This window comes from Ambystoma mexicanum, chromosome 4q, assembly GCF_040938575.1.
Source record: "Ambystoma mexicanum isolate Mex_15411 chromosome 4q, UKY_AmexF1_1, whole genome shotgun sequence".
Classification (NCBI taxonomy): Eukaryota; Metazoa; Chordata; class Amphibia; order Caudata; family Ambystomatidae; genus Ambystoma; species Ambystoma mexicanum.
In genome coordinates, this window is record NC_090928.1 from 525,197,419 (window position 1) to 525,217,612 (window position 20,194).

A 20,194-nucleotide genomic window follows, 5' to 3' on the forward strand; every position below is an offset into this window, starting at 1 on the left:
GGAGGACCCAATTGTTTATTCCTTTCCAGAATGAGAGGAGCATGCGTTTTCCCATAAGCTCTCACCTGTTTCGTAACGATGAGCTCTCCGTCCTGCTTCTCTTCAGCAGGGGCGCTGTAGATAGACCTAGTTGCTTCACTGGTCTGTATACGTGACGGGCCAGACCGGCATGCGACCAGTCCACTTTTGAGGTAAGTGTTCGTAACAATGATTATTGTCCGTACGTTTTTGCTATGTATTTTCCAATGATTCTTGCCTGTAATTCTAATAATGTCTTTCCTTTTCCCAATAGGTGTGAAGATGGCCCCGCTGTGTCGCGGTGTTAGAAACAACCCTGCACGGTGCCAGGAGGGGAATGGAGCGGCCCCACTGGAGGGTAAGTTGGGTTTCTAGGTAATTTGCAAGGTTTAGGTATTGCACGGCCAAGCGTTAAATGTTTATGCAGTTTCTAACCTTGTGCGTTCCTTTTCTCTTGCAGGGATAGCCTGGCATCGAATGATGGAGAGCGGCGATCCGAGAACCTGTCAGCAGCTGGTAGATGGAAGATCCACGACGATGCTGAATGAGAAGACTCCCCCCGCGTAGGTGCGCTCAGACAAGTGAGGATGAGGCGAGCTGCAGGCGATGGATTTGCAGAAACAGGTAGGATGCGCTCTGTGTTGTGAGCAATGGTATGTCTGGATTCAGGTAAGGTGCGTGCAGCGCCGTGAGCGATGGTATGGCTGGATTCAGGTAAGGTGCGCGCAGCACCATGAGCGATGGTATGGCTGGATTCAGGTAAGGTGCTCGCAATGAAGATCATGTCCAGGCCCTGATGAGATGCGTGCTGAGCTGGAATCAGGTAAGAGCTTCAGACGGCGGTAAGTGTTACGCTGCACAGGGCAGAGTAACGCGAAGCCTCTGCATGCGTGTGGGGCTGGCTTAAATAGCCTGGCTCCAGCCACTCCCCTTTGGCTCCGCCTTGTGGCCCCACCTCACCACTCCCATAGAATTCTGCACGTGCCTTCCAATGCCTTCTAATGGCCAGGCCCGGCCTGGAAGCACGTGCTTGGGACTCAAAGTATGCAGAGCACACTTTCTTATGAGCCTGGCGCCAGAGGCGCCAGGACAAGGTCCATTTGGACCCTTTGGAGGATGAAAGTGATGGCCCTGGGTTGGTGGCCATGACAGCTGTGCAACTATTACAGAGCATGGGTTTTTGACTATAGCACATACACCAGACCACTTCTAACTGGCCTGAAAGAAGCACAGAGAGGAGCAAACGCACTGACTTGGACAGAGGAAATGACTGAAGCATTTGAGAAGCTGAAGCAAGCAATATATACACATCTCCAGTAATAGGGACTCCACACTATAAACAAGAGTTTTTCTTGTTCTCGCACATTGATGGTGTAGTGATAAAGGTAGTTTTGACCGAAAAGACAAGCATGGGCCATAAGCCAATTGCTTATTACAGTGGACAACATGACCCAGTGATGAGAGGACATTATTTGTGCGAACAATCATTGGCTGCTGCAGTCGAGCGAGCATCAACAGTGACAATGGGGTGCACCACCACCCTGTACGTGAAGCATGTCCCGTTTGCTATACTGCACAAACCGCGAGCACATTGACCACACAGAGAACATCAGGATATGAGATAGAGATAATACTATCCAAGGCAGAATTGAAGATAGTGAGGTGCAAGAAAGTAAATCCAGCACTATTCATGGCAGATGTCTATCAACCAGGGGATTGGGCTCATAACTGCACCAAGAATATAGAGCAATTCAGTGAGACATGCAAGGTGGAGGAAGATGCACTTGTGGGGAGAGAAGTGCTTTACATTGATGGTTCTTCTACTATCGATCAAAGTGATGGGATCAGGAGGACCGGAGCTGCTGTGATAAGACTAAAAGAGGACTGGACAAGTGAGGTAGCAGCGAGTGCACGATTGCTGCCTCACTACTCAGCACAAGCAGCTGAACTGGTGGCTCTTATGTTGGCCTTACAACACAGCATAGGCAAGAGTGTGACAATATCGGACAGTGCTCAACAGCATCAGCATGTCAACAGGGTCCAGCTTCTATCCATCTCGAGAATGGGCAGACAACCACTATCATGTAGCGGTATCCTTGACATACCTGGATCATGTCAACGTGGAGATCCAAAAATGGGCCTTCGGGTCTGGGTATGGCTCCTCTCGCAACTCTCAGTGTGTGCCCAGCGGTGAACTGCTGGCAGGTTAACCAAGTACTAATGAAGTTCACCACATGTTCATTTAAATTGGGACAAAACCATGATTCTCCAATGCGTGCTGCAATTACCTCTTTCCCTGTGTGTGTGTGTGTTGGATGATGTAACTGCGCTAGAGCTGTTTTCAATAGCGCAAGTGGCATGACCACTTTCCCTGTGTTCTGTTGCCATAGGGTATCTGTGGGGGATATGGAACACTGTCCCCCTTTACCCAGAGCTCCTTTTCTTCTGTGGGTGCAGCTCCCTGCAATTCCATGATCCGAGTTTCTGGTAGGTAATTATACCCTTCTCTCGACACCATGTTTCTCGCCCCTCCTGGTATTTTGGGCCTCTTCTTCGGGTTCCCATAATAATCCAAAATATGCTGCACATTTTGCCTCATAATCCGCTGCTTTGTTTCCCCTTGAAATGGTGTCTTCCCCTCTAGTGTGGGCCTGGCCTTTCACCAATGCTAACTCTTGTGGGTATGTTATTACTTCAATCAATTCTCCTAACAGCAAGGAATGCTGTACTGGGGTCCCATCAGCTCTCCTGTACCCTCTCCTGAGCCATTGTGCTAATCCTGAATGTACTGTTATATATACGCCAAAACACGCGTCACCAGAAAGGGGCTAAAAAACAGAACAACCCAAACAAAGAAAACTTCTATTTTGAGATACAACGGCTTTTTCAATTTTGTTCCTTACCTATTTTGGCGCAGAGGAGTGCGGGCAAAAGCATACCTCGGTTAATAATACAAAGGTGAAACAAGATTGTCAGGAGTGCTGCCCTTCTGATACAAGAGGAAGGACGCATAGCCTGTCTTGTGTGTGGCAAACACTTAGGCGTAGCAAATAGCACCATTGTGATTCTTGTGTCCCCTGAAGAGAATCCTTCATCTGATGCTCTGAAGCAGAAGACCTTGTTAAAACCTTTAAAGTTGAACCTTACCACAAAAGTACTTGGAGGTGGAGAGTATACCCATATAGTGAACTGCAGTAGTTTTCCTTGGCTGGCAGGGGAGTGTACCAGACTAAGAGCATGGGTAACCATTGGTTCTGTTCTGGCAAGAATACGCCAGAAATGTGTGTGGTAGAAGAGGTAAACCTGGCATGAGAGTAAACCAGGTAAAAGCTCTTAAAGTATTGTCGTGGGATAAAGCTTATGCCGAAGTGGTACCAAAACATCCTGACAAAGACAATTGTTTTGAAGCTATTCCTAATTGATGACAAGAAGCTGTCTCAAGACCTTGAATACAACTGGAAAGAGGAAAGTGTTGTTAAACAATTGTGAATTATCCTTGCAATCTAAGTTGGAACTTTGTGTTGTCAAGTTGAATTAGGAAAAGAACTGAAGTGGCACCTTTTGTTATGATACAGAATTTCCTTAACCTTTTTGAACATTTAAAGAAAGACCTGCTGAAATATGGGGAATGGGAATTCACCCAGGTTATCGGAAGAAGCAGCTATTGTGTTTTAACCTAAACTGTTCTGTTTGAGGTTTCCTTATTGATTTGGTGTGTGTACAAATGTAAGGAACAGAACCCTTTTGTTAGAGAGTTTTCCTTTTGTTTATTTGAGGTAGGGAAATCCTCATCAGGGTAGGGATAGTGAGGCATTTATCCAATCTTTGATTTAATAAAAATGGCATTTGTTGTAAAACTTTCATCAAGTTGTCCGCCTCACATTTTTGACCCCGCACAAAGCCCAGCTGTGAAGGAGATGCGTTACCGAAGCAGCAGGAAGCAGACTGGAGAAGCCCCAGAAGATTAAAAGAGCTTCCATTGCTCCCGTAAACCGCCACGCAACTTACCTGAGGCTTGCTGAAGCGGGATAAGAGACAAATTGACATCCGAAGCACTGCGGCGAGGCCCGACAGCAAGAGGGAACCACCGTGAAGAACCAGTGAGTGGTCGGAGAGTGAAGGCTGGCACCGGGGCACTCCGTGGAAGAAATCCATCACAACTTAATACTTTTGAATATCGAACAATTAATCAATCCAAGCAGAATATATGTAATGAACCATTAAATTAAAATAAATGAAGCTAAGTGGCAAAGAAAGACTTTGGGCAGATACTAAGAGGGGAAAGGCTGTAAACAGAATTGCCTACAGCCAAGAGGCTGTCAAAAAACCTGGAGCAAATTACCAGTGGGAGTAGTTGCTAACCATCATTGCCCATCACCAATAAGCTACCGACATAACAAACCAAGACATCCCCTGGAAAATGTTCATAACCAGCCTTACCAACAGCCAAGAGGTTGTGAGAGACCCTTAATAATACACCCAAGCATAAGTTCCCTTTTTAGAGATATAGTTTTGGAAAATCTTGTATCTCACATTGCCAGTCGTCAAGAAATTGTTAAACCGCTCCGAAGGACTGGTGTGGAGAATACAGGAATCAAACCAACAAGGTTGAGGTTAGTGGTAGGAGTTATCTTCCTGGCAGGCGAGTGGACCAGGAAAGAAGTTGATGATTTGATAACTTTGTGGCAGAAAGAGTTGTGGAAAGAACTTTTGTTGAAAGAAAAGGAAATGATATACTTTATCATTTGCTGACAGGCCATAACCACATTGAAGCAAATTGTTGTTTGCTATCCTGACAAATATTTTCACAAGATGTATTGGGAAAGAGCAACGCGTTATCTTGACAAGGAGATATTTTCAGTTGAAGAAAAGTATTCTATGATAACAGAACAATTGCTTTTAAGTTTTGGAACAAGTCAAGCATCCTTGAAAAGAGAGATTGAGGAAGACATTGCGTTATTTGAACTATCAACCAGCTGTGGTAAAAAGAACAGTTGTTCCTTCAAGGAAGACTTTGTGGTTGAAAAATACATTTCTATTTCTTTTAACACAACTTTGCTAAAGCACATCTTTAATTTGAATAGTTCTGAATTGATCCAGGGAAACGGGAATACATCCCTAAAGGAGTGCTTCCAAGAAACATTTAAGTTTGAATTACAAAACTGTAATATTTGAACCAAATGTTAGCCATATTTTCCTTGCATAATTTGATTGTGTATAGTGTGAGGGCCAGAGGTAATTTGGACACTAGGTCATTTTTCTTTTGTTATTAGTTTTTTAGTCTGGGACCTCTCTGTTAGGTTAGGGCAAGTTAGGTGTTTATCAGAACCCCCTTTTGATTTAAATAAATGGCAAAACTCTGAGAAAACGTTACCTTTGTGCCTGTCTCGCATTTCTGACCCATCTCATAATCCAACCGCTATAGCACACAGCCCAATACTTCCACTAACTGTACAAGGACAACCACATGACTTCCTGATAGACCCCAGAGCCACGCTGAACATGATGCCAGAGAGTGTGTTTCAGCTACTGAAACATATTCCAAGACAAAAAAAGGGCCCTAGATGACATTTACGCCTATTGAACCAAGACCCTGCTCACATGCATAGGGGTATTAACCACCACCTGCACCTACAAGGAGGAGTTGACCACATTCTGATACATGTCATTGAAACCAAGACCACATGCGGATGCATCCTGAACTTTCAGTCTGCAATGCAAATTAACCTTATACACATCCTATACATCTAACAGCTGACAGATATACAACACCAGCTGACAAAACGGAGGCCACGTGCACAGCACTGTTCCAAGGAATCGGAAAACTCAAGGGATGCCAGATCAAGCTATACATAGACCCTACCATGACACCTATGGCCCAACATTACAGAGGGATACCCTTCAATAGCCAACATCAAGTTGAGAAAGAACTACTGATACGTGCAGACATCTTAGAACCAGCAACCGGACCCACACCGTACGTATCCCCGGTGGTGCCAGTTCCAAAAAAAGGTCCCCATAACCAAATCAGACTGCACATAGACATGAGAGTGCCAAATCAAGTGATAATGAGGGAACACCACCAAGCACCCCGTATCACTGATATGACGCACCTACTGAACGATGCCATGATATTCTCCCGCCTGGGCCAGAATAAGGGATACCACCAGCTGGAAACAAGTGAGGAATCCTGTTACATCACCACATTTACCATACCATATGGGTCTTTTTAGATATAAGAGAGTGCACTTTGGCATATCCTCCGCGAAATTTTCCAGGAGGGGAAGGAAGATCCTCTGTCACATACCAAACTTCCTTAATTACAGTGATGATATCTTGATTTATGGGACATCACAAGAATCACACAACACTACGTTACTAGAGTGTGCAAAGCCCTAGAGGAGGTGAAACTCACCTTAAACAAACACAAGTGTGCATTCAACAAAGCGACATTGAAGTTCTTCGGTCACATCTTCTCAGACAAAGGCATACTACCAGACCCAGACAAAATAAAATGCACTAACCGAGGCACCTCGGCCGACCAGCATCGCACAAGTTTGATCCTTATGAGGTTTGGCGGGCTACTGCACGAGGTAACTACATGATTTCACATCCACCAGTGCCCCACTGAGATCATTCACAAATCAATACCACAAATGTAACTGGGACCATGAGTGCCAAGAGGCCTTTGATAAGATCAGATGTGATATTGCGGCTGCTGTATGCATGTCATACTTTGACCCTAACCTACACACCGAAGTGATGGTGAATGCTAGCCCAGTGGGACTGGGAGAAATGTTAGCACAACACTTGGGTAGCACCAGCTCAGAAAGATGAATAGTGTCTTATGCCAGCAAGAGCCTCCTAGAGGCTCAACAACAGTACGCACAAGCGGAGAAAGAAAGTCTTGCGGTGGTCGGTGCATGCAAGTACTTTCCCTTATTTCTATTTGGGAAACCGTTTACCATCGTCACGGACCACCAAGTCCTCATCACAATTTATGGAAAACCCTCTGCTCAAATGCCACCCTGCGTTGCACGATAGGGGTTAAGACTAAGAAGTTAATCCAGCGAACTTCAAATCCCATCATCCATTACCAGACCGTCACCATCAGTTAACATGGCAGATGAATATGTCAACTACGTGATGCACCATGCCCGACCGACACTGGTAGCATTAGATGACCTCACGCGACATGCACTGGAGGACCGATGCTGGCCAAGGCTGCTTAATGCACACAGTTAGGGTGATGGAGAATAGCGGAAGGAATGGCAGAAAGGAATGCAGCGGTGGATGTTTCATTATTGAGAACACTGCCATGCTTGAAAGAGGAATTGTCAGTGTCACCATCGAATTTGGTCCTGAAAGGAAACATAAATCATGATTTATTTATTGTTTTCTTGTTAGGCGCTTATACATTAAGAACATACTGTTTCAAAGCGCCCTTCAATATACCTTCAAGCCTCCAGCAGCAAGTAATAGATTTAGCATGCAAGGGCAACAGAGGCATCATATCCACCAAGAGGCTACTGCGCCAGAAGGTGTGGTTTGCATGCATGCTGGAAGCCACACTAAATGCCTGTCAAATCTGTTTAAGCCTACAACCACATAACTTCCCTGAGCCATTACAAATGACTCAATTACCTGAACTACTATGGGAAGAAGTGGCCATTGACTTTTGTGGACCATTACCATCAGGAATATACATCCTAGTGGTACTGGATGAGCACTCATCGTACCCAGACAAACAAATTCTTCAATCCAGTGAGGGTAGCCGTGGCAGTAATGGCACCGCTGGCCAGGATATTTTGCATTTATGGCATACCGAAGATAGTAAAGTTGGATAATGGGCCACCATTTTCAGGGAACAATTTCAAGGGATTCGCCCAATATCTAGGTTTCCAACACCGACGAATAACACCACTTTGGCCACAGGCAAACGGAGCAGTTGAGCATTTCATGGTCAACATCAAGAGACCAGTGAGAATATCGAACATCACACAAAAACCCTTAGAAGAAACAATATATCAGCTCCTGCGTGACTGCAGAAACACACTTCATAGCACCACGGGGAAGTGCCCGGGGTAACAGATGTTTGGACGTTTGGTGTGCACCACACTGCCTCACACATCAAACAAGTGAAGGGGAAAATTTAGTGACCAAGAAACAAGACGAAACGATGAAGAAGGGAAGAGGAAAATTAAAGAGTATGCAGACAATAAATGAAAAGCACGTCCCTCAGTAATTAATGAAGGAGAGTGTGTGCTAGTGAAACAGGCTGCCACCCACTAAGGAATGTCACTGTTTGATCCAGAACCACTCCTAGTGACCAAGAAGAAAGGGTCGATGGTCATGGCCGAAAGGTCTTACAAAATAATAACAATAAAGGCATCCTTCTTCAGGAAAATGAAGTCCACCCGACAGAGGGATGGGCTGACTAGAGAAGTCATCTCATGACCAACGGAAAGAATCCGGATACACAGTGGATGAGGATGTGAGAACAGAGCATTAGGCAGGAGGCGCAAGACGGGAGACCACTCAAAATCAGAAGGGATTGTCCCCACAGAACCATTCGTCTACCAACAAGGTGCATCGAGGAGATGACCTAAAACACTTATTTTGGGGGGGAGGTTGTAGTGTACTATGTGTAATCACAGGACATTGTTATGTGCGTTACCCGGTAATCACATGTGGAAAGCCGACATGGACACAGGATAGGTACTGGGACACGTTGTGTCCTTTTATTAGCATAACCAAAACTGAACTGCAATCTCCCTTCCGCATTTCCACCCCACCCCCAACTCCTCCCTGTCTCGGGCCACATGTGTGCTGAACACGTGGGTCACCCTTAAGGGTACAGTGTCCAGTAGGCGGAAACACCACTCCCCCTATTATGTTCGTTGGTGGTGTCAACATTCCTATATGAGTCATGGGAGGGGGTGTCTCCGGCTCATTCTCTGGGGTCGCTCCCACTTGTTGGTGGATGCCTCATCCTCTGGACCTTGTGGATGTCCTAGTGCTTTCCCTCCTATGGAGATCAGGGGCCTCTAAGGGTCATCCAGTGGGTCATCTCTTTCCTTTTCGCTTTCCATCACTGCTGCGGACTCTTCAACGTCCTTCACTAGGCGCTTGAACTGTGACATGTTCCTGGTAATTTCTTGGTCCGCATTTCTGGCTATGACCATGGACCCTTTTATCGATATCATGTTGAGTGGGTTTGGCTTCTGCCTGGAGTCTGTTTTCTTTTTCATCGGTTGCCTCACTAGGACTTCACCTATTCTTAGTTCTTTTGGCTGCGCTCCTCTCCTACGGTCAGCCTCTTCCTCGTCCTGCTGCTTTCTTTCAGTGTCCCTTCGTATCATTTCATCATCGGTGCCGCCTCTGTCGGGTGGCATTCTGTCAAGTCTGGTCCTCACCTGGTATGCCATAATTATTTCAGAAGGTGTTTTTGCCGTGGCTTCATGCACTGTATTCATATAGTCTCTTAGCATACTGCTGAGCGCCTGGTGAGCAGAGGTGCCCTCTATGCGCGCCTTCTGGATCGTTCACTTGATGGAGGACATGAATCTCTCGGCCATTCCATTTGCCTGTGGCCATCTGGGCATTATTTTCTGGTGATCGAAACCCATGTGCCTTGCGAACATCATGAACTCGTCGCCATTGAACGGGGGCCCGTTGTCCGATTTTATGGTGTTTGGAATACCCCATTCACTCAGTACTTCATCGATGAGGGCAGCTACCTGTGGGAACACTGTTGTCAGCGTTTTCTTTATTATGATTGTTGGGAAAAATTTCCATTCATGGGTAATTTTCCCTCCATTTGTGAACCCCCCAACTTTTTGTTTTTGTGTGACCATCCTAGCCTGACCTTTACCAGTGGAGCCCAGCCTTATGCTGTACTCCGCTGGGCTTTTAATCATCTTGTTATGGGGAAACTGACATGCCCTTCAGACTGTCAGTACTGGGAGACTTTGTTTCCCTTAGTCTTTCACTTTGTTGCCATTTGTTGGTAACTTTTTATCAGTGCACAATGTACCTTCCAGTACAGTGCGCCTGGGTCCCTTTTTCATTTTTAAGGCCCTAGACACCCTCAAAGGATGTTTGGTGAATGTACAAGTGTGCCCAGGACAGAGCTGTCACACATCGGGGTCTGAATGACCCGCGCGCCTCTTCATCACGCCAGGTGAAACAGACCACTTTCAAGGTACCTACCAAAGTCGTGACGCTTCGCCAAAGTATCCGACGTTTCTCAGCCCCTTACTTCTCTCGGTGGCGGTTACCCTGGAGATTGGGCTCAACAACATCAAAGGTATCGACAACCCAGCCTTTGCCTACAACTCCCAGGAAACCTACCTTTTGCGTGTAGTTCCGACTATTCGGAACGTGAGTTCTGACAGGCTTACGGCGCTCCACCTCCTGGGTATATTAGGCACTGCAGCGGGAAGGACGCTGCTTCTGATTAACGTTGCAACCGGCATCCGAAGTTTCGTCTTCTGTGCCTTCCCGTGTACCAATTCCTGTTTTTCCAATTACGGACTGCCTTGAGACTTCTCAATTCTTCTGCCTACCTGTGTACCGGACCTTTGCCCGACCTACAGTTTGCTTGCTTCCTGATTCTGTACTGTCTTCTGCCTACCTGTGTACCGTACCTTTGCCTGTCCTACGGTTTGTTTGCTTCCTGATTCTGTACTGTCTTTAGCCTGCCTGTGTACCAGATCTTGCTGCCTGTACACTGGATTGCCTTCCGCTATTTCTTACCGTACAGAAACGTCTGTCCTGAATTACCTACCACCGCCTTCACCTGGTTTTCCTCACCTTCCCAGCTGACTCCAAGTACTGGGAACTGTTTCCTTCTTCAATTCCAGTGTTCTTTTGTGGATTTCGACTCCATTCCGTTGTTTTGGATTTATTCCCTCAAGTGTACGCAAGGACGCTTTGCTGATTGTACACAAAGACTCATTTCTGAAAGTGCACACAGGGACACCTTGCTGAGAAGTGCACCTACCCGTATCTAGTGCGCTCCTCGTGCCGTCCGGGTATAGCATCCCTACTAACCTTCCTGTTTATTGTTTTGTACCTCTGTTGTTTCTAACCTGGATTGATTAGGTTATTTCAATTCCTGTTCTGGTAAGACTTCCTTAACTTTTCTTTATTAATTCCTATCTGAACCATCAAAATAGAAGCTAATATCTTTTCTATACTTACAGGGGAAATTCCATTTCTGTTCCTTTTCAATTACAAGGGGAGTGGGTGACCCAGGTACTTTCTGCTTTTGTGAGGCTTTTCTTGTGGTGATCTTTGCTCTCCCCAAGTATTTACCAATTGTCTTTTTTCTTTTTAGCTGGGTCCGTGGCGGTGTGTTCTCCCCGCTCTTTTGGGTGATCGGTCTCTCAGTCTGTGATTTAGTGCAGCTGAGAGTCATATCATCAAAAAGAGCTCATTTCCCTCAACAGAGAGGAGGCTCGGGTGGAGGCTTCATCTCGAGCTCTTCAAGCAACATCCAGTACAACCGTCCTGGTCGCTTGCCCGGATCACTCGCCGGCCCCGGTGAGTAACAAGAGCTGGCGGCAGCAGTTACTTTTAAAGCATTTTTGACTCTTTTCAATGGTCCAAACCGCGTTTACCGCGTTTGGCCCAGGAGAGTGGCCAGTGCCTAAAATGGCCATGCCACAAGGTCCTTTGTGCTGTCCTTTGGCCTTTTTGTCCCTTTCCCTTCCCCAGGTCGAGCAGACCCGGGAAATTCCTTATTTGGTCATGCAGACCCCTGCGCAAAACCAAGATTTCACTAGCTTCTGCATGCCTTGTGTGTGCACCCAGGATGTGGGCTGGAGCTGTCTAGTTCCAATACACATCCTGGGTGCCAGTATGCCTGGTGTGCTGGGATGACTGGGACCACTGTGGTCTGTGATTGGTCCATGTCTGGGATGGCTGAATATGAGCAGATCTCCCATTGGTTTCCCTTCATTTTGGCGCGAAGGAGACTTTGGATAAGAGAAGGCACTCTACACCCATTCCATGCCGATCTTCTGAGTTCACACCAGACTTAGTAAAAGGAGCCAAGTATCCTGGACCAAAGCTCGTACTGACCTTTTATCTGGAATCGCTGCTGTGTCAAGTTCACACTTGAGACTTTGGGAACTGTAAGCTCTTGGTAGAAGGCACGCTCCTGCTGAGTTTCATACACCTAGCATTCCTACATCTGGAATTAGGAGAGTCTGCCTGAACTCGAGCCTACACAGTACCCGTGTCGCTCTGCTGTGGTGACGAGCTTCATGGGTGCCATGCTGCTGTGCCCTCAGATTACCTGCAGTGGAACTTGGCCAATCCTTTCCCCAGAAGCGAAGAAAAGGCCATTGTCCCGCCATAGACTGAGGTCCTGGAACGCAGCCCCTGAAAGCCGGAGAGACGTGCAAATGCAGGACTCGAACCTGCAAGAGAACTGGACTTGACTGGCAAAGTTTGGTCTGGACTGCGTCAAAGGTCAGTGAGTACTTGCATCACTTACCGGTGGCCCCTGGCGCATCCATAGACTTTTATGCACAAGTGTCCCCCAAGGGCGACTCTTCGTTAGGGTAGCCTGTGCTCCCGGTTCCTGGAAACAGCTTTGCGCCCTTGTGGAGAGCCTCCTCGAATAGTGGAACTCTATTCTTCATCGCCTTACCCCCTTCCTGAGACACTACCATGAAGAAGGCCTGTTTTGTACTTGCACGATCGAGCGTGGACGCGCTAAACATAATTTTAAGCACAAGGCGTAGGGATTGGACTGCCTATTTGTTAGGGTTGAGACTCTTGAAGAATTTCCTAAAGTATATTTGCACTGTTTGACTCTCTTCTGCTACATGTTGTAGATTCATACTTGTTGAATATTGCTTTAGGCCAACGGTTACTGTATATATATGTTCCCTATTATACGGTTGTGTTAGTATTGTTAATATTGCAGAGTTTCATCTTGTGTTTGATTTAAAAGGCCTTTAATAAATATATATGTATTTTTTATATATGCACCTGATGGAGTAATTGTTGGTGTTGTTTACTGTGTGTGCTCATTGTGGGCCCTCAATCACTCTCACCCCTCCTGAGACCTAGTCTTGACCGCCGCCTACGCTACCTTGATTGGACTGGAGGTTACCCTGTTCCAAGAAACAAGGCTGGCCACTCTGTCCCATGGTCTTGCTGGTATACTTGTGGGTTGTATCGGTATCAGGGATTCAGCCCTTGTGGTGCATTGGCATAGTAGGCATTGTCTCACCATGTCCTCCACGAGCGTGTGCTTTGAGGACATCTGTAGGAATGATTGTTCCCCCATGATATTGACAGTTGCACCGGTGCCTATCAAGGAACAGTGGAGCTTGTTACCCATGCTGATGGACACTGGGTGCATTGCACGCTTCACGGCTGTCTTGTATCAGGTTCACATATTCGTCCTGGTATTCTTGATTAAACTTGGTCGGGTAATACTGGTCAGTCGAGTTCACAGAGTTATCCTCTGGTGGGCAGGGTGGATCATTATACTCATCGCCATATCTGGGGTATTGTGAGGAATAGTCTTCTGTTTGGCTGTACCCTTCATCTGGTATCTCTTCTAGGGAAGTCAGTTTTGTGGCCCAAGGGTGTGCCCTTGCTGTGGTCTCCCTCTGTACTGCAAGGGTGGCTGGTTTCTGTTTCTTTGTTTCCAGGTGATTGTGGGGTTCATCCTTGGTGTGGGAAAAGGTCGGCCCTCTTGACAGACAGTTTGGACGTGTCCCCCCTCCTGCTGTTGGAACGCTGTTGGGGAGAGTGCCAAGTAGGGACCAGCATGTTGGAAAGCCAGCTCGCATCTGTAGTATAGTCTCTGGATCCAGGCTGGTTGCCGGAATGGTGCTCGCTGGGCGGGCTGCGTGCGGTATCCAGGTTTTAGTGTTTGTATTGCGGCCATTAGGTCATCCTTTTCTGGTTTCTTATGGGGGTTACCCTCAATGGACGCTGCTTGGGCATCAACTCTCTCATGGATTCTAGCCATCTCAATTACCTCACCAGTAGTAGTTTCCTGAATTAGGAGGACAGGCACTCTTCAATTATTCTTAATCTGATGGCCTCATTGTCCCAGAATTGAGAAAATTGGCAGTGTACTCGTTTTCATCATAGCCATTGTATGAATTTGTCAATGGTTTCTTGTGCTTGTTGCGTGCACTGGTTGAACACATATCGCTCATAGTCTCTGTTGGGCTGTATTGTGAGCTACTCTTCTTGTTCAGTGCCTCAGTGTTTCAAATGAGCTTCTCTCCTCCCAGGGGATTGTTTTTATGATGGCCTTGATCCCTTTACCCACCAAGTTCACAAAGATGTCAAGTAGTGCAGGTGATTTGCCCTTCCCTGCTTCTCCAACAAAGTCCTGGAAGTCCTCCACCCATCTGGGGCCTTTTCCATATGGGGCATCAGGGTGAAGGGGAGCGGTTTCCTGAGTAAAACTACTCTGCTTGCGGTGGGTATCATGGCCTGGTGGGTGCCTGTGTCAGGATCAATCGATGTGGCAGCATCACCTGATGTACAGGAACATGGCTGGTTTGCCCGTGCAAGGATGTGCCACTGAGGCATGGGCTGGAGTGATGCCTGCGGGATCGCCGGTCATGTGGAGCACAGCGGGATCCCCCATGCGGAAGCGCTGACGCGATGCTGGCACTTTCAGCAAATGCCTGGATGCTGGAGTGGCGTGGGTTGCCATACGGCCTTATCGCCATTTGTTACCCGGTAATCACGGGTGGAAAGACGACACGGACACAAGATATGTACTTGTGGTGTGTCACCCTCCTGGGAGCATGGTATCTCCCAGGGTTCGTGCTCATGTCACATGTCAGTGACCATATTAATAAAGGGGACGAGCCGGTTCCAGCTCGTCAGTCGATCCGTACTGACTCGTGCCCGACAGGTGTCTTTGTTGCAGCGCGATTCCGGTGCTGCGATGTGGACAGAGGGCCTGCTGCTGCAGGGCCCTCTACCCTGACAGTGCCCCGGCTGGGCAATGCTGTCCATGATGCCCCCCCTTGTCTAAGCAGAGCCCCTGCTGGGCAACTCTGCATGGAGGTGCCAGTGCCCCTGCTGGGCAACTCTGTCACCGGGTCAAGTGTTAGCCTGGGTGATACCATAGAAGAGCATGTGTGCTCAAGGGCTGACAGGGCGCCCTCTTCCACAGATGTATGCTGGGTGCTCCCAGCATATCGGCTGGGTGCCCCCAGCCTTGGCCTGCCTGACCTGCGGACACAACAGTACTGGGACACATTGTGTCCTTTTATTAGCATAACCGAAACTGAACTGCAATCTCCTTTAAGAGTTTCCACCCCCCACCCCCTTTATCAGCGGGTCCCTTAAGAGTACAGTGTCCAGTAGGCGGTAACAATGTGTTTCAGTCAATGGTACGGATATGACATGGAGGAGGAAATAAAATCAGCTTTCGTGGTCACGGCTACCATCCCTAACAAACGGGACATTATAGTAATCTTCACTACTCTGGAGTGCATATCTTCCTCGTCCCAGTCCATTTCCCTCCCACTGTCTTGGTGCGTTGTTAGCCTCTGAACTCGAGTTGGCTTGGTGGAAGCTATAAAATGGGAGACAGAGCTATACAAATCAAGTGATTTAAAGTAGCTGCTTGCTAGCAGAGGTCTGTCTTGGAGCTGACACCCCACAGTTGTATAATACTGCGACGAGAAAGATACCCTGAGACGGCCCTGCTCGATCTTAAGAACCAACTGACTAACCGAAAAGACAAAGGAGAAATCTCCATTCTCCTTCTCCTTGACCTATCCGCTGCATTTGACCAGAAAGTCTTGTGCAACCACCTCAAATCTGCTGCTAATTTTTCCAAAGAGGCCTCCACTTGGATCAACTCTTCCTTAGATAATAGAACCATCAGAGTTTTCTCACCCTCTTCATCAGCTGACCCGGTTCCTAGTACTTGCGGAGTACCATAGGGATCCTGCGTCTCCCCCACTTTGAATAACATGTTTACAAAGCCCCTCTTCGATATTCTTGACAAACTGGGTGTCTCATATACCAACTATGCTGACGACACTCAGATACTTATCCCCATTCAGGGAGAATATGACAAAGATGTCGAACTAATCAATAAAATTGATCAAATCATACAAGCCTGGATAGCCACACATGGTCTATGTCTTAATGATGAAAATACTGAACTTCTCATCATGGGATCTACTAATAGACTGAGCAAGCTCCACACACACTACAACTCCATCACCAGCGATGGCATCAATATAAAAGTCGGTGAGGAAGTAAAAACCTTAGGTTTCTACCTCGACTCAGCACTCACCCTCAACAGACAAGTTAATGCCACATCTTCCGCAACTAGTTACACATGTAAACTCTTATACGCATGTAAACCATTTCTGACCACATCATGTCCAAATTGGATTACTAACGCACTCTACTTGGGCACCAGCAATCACAACACTAACAAACTCCAAACCCTCAAAAATAATGCCATAGGAACCGCCCTAGGCATCCCACCTCTGAAGATAGACGTTCCATTAAATGGTTAGCCACCAAAGAATTAAGTATAAAACACTAAACCCGACATTCAAATGCCTGGACAAGAAGGCACCTACCTACCTACCTGACAGAGAGATTTACCAAATACACATCAGAGCGCCCTATTAGAAAGGCACAGACTAACAGTATCAGAATCCCTAACTTTAAACTTAAAAAAACAGGAGGCTCGAGTTTCCCTGTCCTGGCTCTCAACTTTGGAACTCTATGCCTGACTCATCAAGTGCACTACCATCACTCCCTGCCTTCAAGACTAATGTCAAACAATGGTTACACGCAAATGACCACTGACGACCTCAACCTATATTGTATATATGTATACGTTCTACTCCCCCTGACATCCAACAGCATTGTACATATACCTCTTTATGTAGCCTTTCACCTATGACTGTAACCATATATTTTGCCCTTCCCTGTACTGCCATCCTATCTATGCACATTTAACCTTGTTCATGTAAATACATATTGATGTAATACCTACGCACATTTAACTATGTATGTGTAACTATGCAAACCTTTCACGCGCCCAGATACCTAACGGCCCGGTGTGCTCTATAAATAAATAAACAATAACAGCAAACAACAATACCTTCTCGAAGCAATGAAGATTATCGAGTAAGTAATATGTTCAGAAGCTCCCACGCTGTATCAATCGTACCACAGAGTAGCCCAAGGTTTCCGCGGGTGGATAATGAGTCTGTGACAAGGAAAACCACACCCGCAGCACCAAGTGACATAAGTGCAGTAACAGCGGCTTTCTATCTTTTATGCACACCATACCCAGAGTTATGACTCTTACTGCCGCGGTCGCACCCCTTGCAGTGACGGTACCTGATTCCGTGCCTGCTTCTCGTCCGAGTTTCAGCTACAGCTTCTCTTGCAAGCCTCAGTTAGTGACAGGTGGAGAACGCTGTGCTCTGCAACCATGACAACAACCCCGAAGCGTAACCTCAGGGTGAAAGGTAACTGACGGAAGTACGGAAACCGTGTTCAATGGATCAATCTGATAGCCATCTTGGAATGGTTTATGTGTGTATTGATGCCGTTTTGTGAACCGGAGATGCGACAAATATTAAAATGAATTACATTTTATTTTGAATAAATGTACTATTTGCTACCAGATTTGTTGCAGTTGTTACATGTTTGAATACAAATCTTTCAGATCTATCAATCTGAAAAAATAAAAGTATTATTTCCCAATTGCAACCTGTGTTCTAGTTCTTTCAGAAACTTTGCTGTTGGGCCTGTGTTCAGAGGCTAGCTTTTGTTTGCTCGTCGCAACACTCGAACTATGTTTGCAAGATGGCCGCCCCGCTCTCCAGCGGCAAAAGTGTCAACTAGTTTGCTTTCCGTTTCTAGCGTTGTGACAGTGCGGCGAATGGTTTGGATCGGTCCCTCTTCTCGTGTCCCTCTACTGACCGAAGGCGAACCGCAGGATTGTGAAAATGGCGTCCACCGCTGCTGGGAAGCAGCGCATCCCCAAAGTGGCAAAGGTAAAATACAGATCTTCATTACTGTGAGAAGCCCGAGGGTTGAGGAGATATTTGCTTCTCGTCCAGAAATGCTGTAGACTGAGGGGGAGGCAGCAGTGAGGAGCGAATCCTTGAACGTTGTAGAAGCTGTTTATTTTAGGTAAAATTGAATAATGGTGTAGGCAGTCCATTATGTGTGGTACATGCACTGACACACAGTGATGACGTCACATTGTGTTTACCCAATGCTTGGACCACGCTTGTCAAGCTCATATTAATTGATAATGGGGTCTGCTCTGCTGTCCATGTTTCTTGGAAGCATTTTGGTCCATGTGTAATGTCTTTAGGTGGTGTTGCTCTGTGCCCCCAGCAACGATCGGGACTGATGCTCGGGTGTCTGCTCATGCGAGCCCTTTGTTCAGTTTGTTGTGGCCTCCCAATGATCACCCAGACACTTTCTGTTGTGACACTGCCTTTATTGCCAATAAAATAATACTGCTTGCACACAGTTGCTTCACTGTGATTATTCTAGTGCATGGCTTAATACATACATGCCAACATTCTGACCATACCTAGGATGGGTAACTTTTTGATATCCTTTTGCAGGACACTTGCCCGCAAGGCGGTGATGATGCCACAGTGTCATTCACGTTTGGCCCACCCCATTTGTAATTTAAATGTGTGAATGGCTCTTAACACCTGGCTTAATTGCAATGCAAATGATTTGGCCTTGGGAGGTGATGGTCATGTTTTTTAACTGCAAACATGACCATTATGACCCCAGGAACAAAGCATTAGCATTGGAATGAAGAGAGGTGTCAGAGTGTTAGCAGCTCGACCTGCAGGCTCAAAAGGAGCAACAGCCGCCCAGAGAAAGAAAGCAGCAGATGGTAGCGCTGTGGTGTGTAGACGGCCACTTCAGTTTGCAGAGTGGGTGTGCGGGACACACAGGTTGTCCCGACTTGCTGTCTCCCGAGAGTCAAACTCCAGGGAACAAAGCAAGTCGGGACAACCTGCATACATGCCAACCCTCCCTATTTAGGCGGGAGACTCCCTATTTTCGAGTGAAAAATGCTACTTTTCACGTTCTCCCGCCTAAAATAATGATTTGCCAATGCATTCCAATATCGAAATTGTTGTCTCCCGATTTCGCTGTAGAAATCTCCCTCTCTGCCACTTCGGAATAATGGCATGTATGAACCTGCGTCCCACACAGCCACTCTGCAAACTGCGGGACAGAGTCCGCAATTACGGGACAATCCCCCAAAATATAGGACAGTTGGGCACCCTAACCATACCTGCCTACATTTGAACATCAAAATCCCTGAGATTTATGCCCTGTCCACAGCCACACAATACTCCACCCCTTTGCACACTGCTCCGACCTACCAGGCCAAAAAGGTAAACCCGGTTGTTGGAGCTGTCATTAGAAACACCTTTGCAGTTTGCACTTTACAGTGGAATGCAATACATTTCATTAAATTGGCTATTCATAACCATCCAAATTGCATAGGACGAATGGTATACGCCTGCCATAAAATCAATACACACACAAAAACCAAGGATATTTTCTTCAAATAGAGTTTTGCAAAACGTTAAAATGTGTGCATGTTTTAAACTCCAAGAACCAATACAAAGATTTTCCCTGGAGCTTGCAGTACCGAAATTGAACATTTCACCATAGTTGTTATTTTTCATGCGGTTATATAGTGCTGTGGTGAGGTGTCCAGCCTGCAATGGCTCTGGTTTAATCCCGGAGGTAGGATTTAATTAATGAATTCAGAGCAGACCTTCAATGTTTCTCACTTTAGCTGGGGCAAGGGGTGGAAGTGGGTGGACTCAGTCCACCCGCGTGTACGCTCGACTTGAGCGTTGGCAAACTGGCCAAAAAGAATGAAAGCTGAAAAAATAAATGCTGCTTTCAATCCGGTGTCATTAATGACACCGGATTGAAAGCTGTATTACTGCGTTTGTTTTGCTTAAGCTTTCGTTCTTTTTGGCCAGTTTGTCTTCTGTTGACTAAAACATAAGGCAAACTGCCCAAAAAGAATGAAAGCTTAAGCAAAATAAACGCGGTAATAATGTTTTAAATCCAGCAGTATTACTGCGTTTATTTTGCTCCAGTCTGAATTCTTCTTGGTCCCGCCCATACCTCCAGCTGA

At 46.5% G+C, this 20,194-nt stretch overlaps 2 protein-coding genes across 2 annotated transcripts in view; one reads left to right on the forward strand and one right to left on the reverse strand.

Moving 5' to 3' along the window:
* Positions 1–17,501, reverse strand: part of CFAP61 (cilia and flagella associated protein 61) — a 2,971,729-nt gene extending 2,954,228 nt beyond the window's left edge. Inside the window, exon 1 of the mRNA XM_069608074.1 lies at positions 17,392–17,501. The gene's annotated coding sequence lies outside the window, so the exon portion shown is untranslated. The remainder of the gene's footprint in view (positions 1–17,391) is intronic.
* A 350-nt stretch (positions 17,502–17,851) lies between these two features.
* CRNKL1 (crooked neck pre-mRNA splicing factor 1) overlaps positions 17,852–20,194 on the forward strand; it is a 752,702-nt gene continuing 750,359 nt past the window's right edge. Inside the window, exon 1 of the mRNA XM_069608075.1 lies at positions 17,852–18,053. Within this exon, the coding sequence (XP_069464176.1) occupies positions 18,006–18,053 (48 nt within the window). The 5' untranslated portion in view covers positions 17,852–18,005. The remainder of the gene's footprint in view (positions 18,054–20,194) is intronic.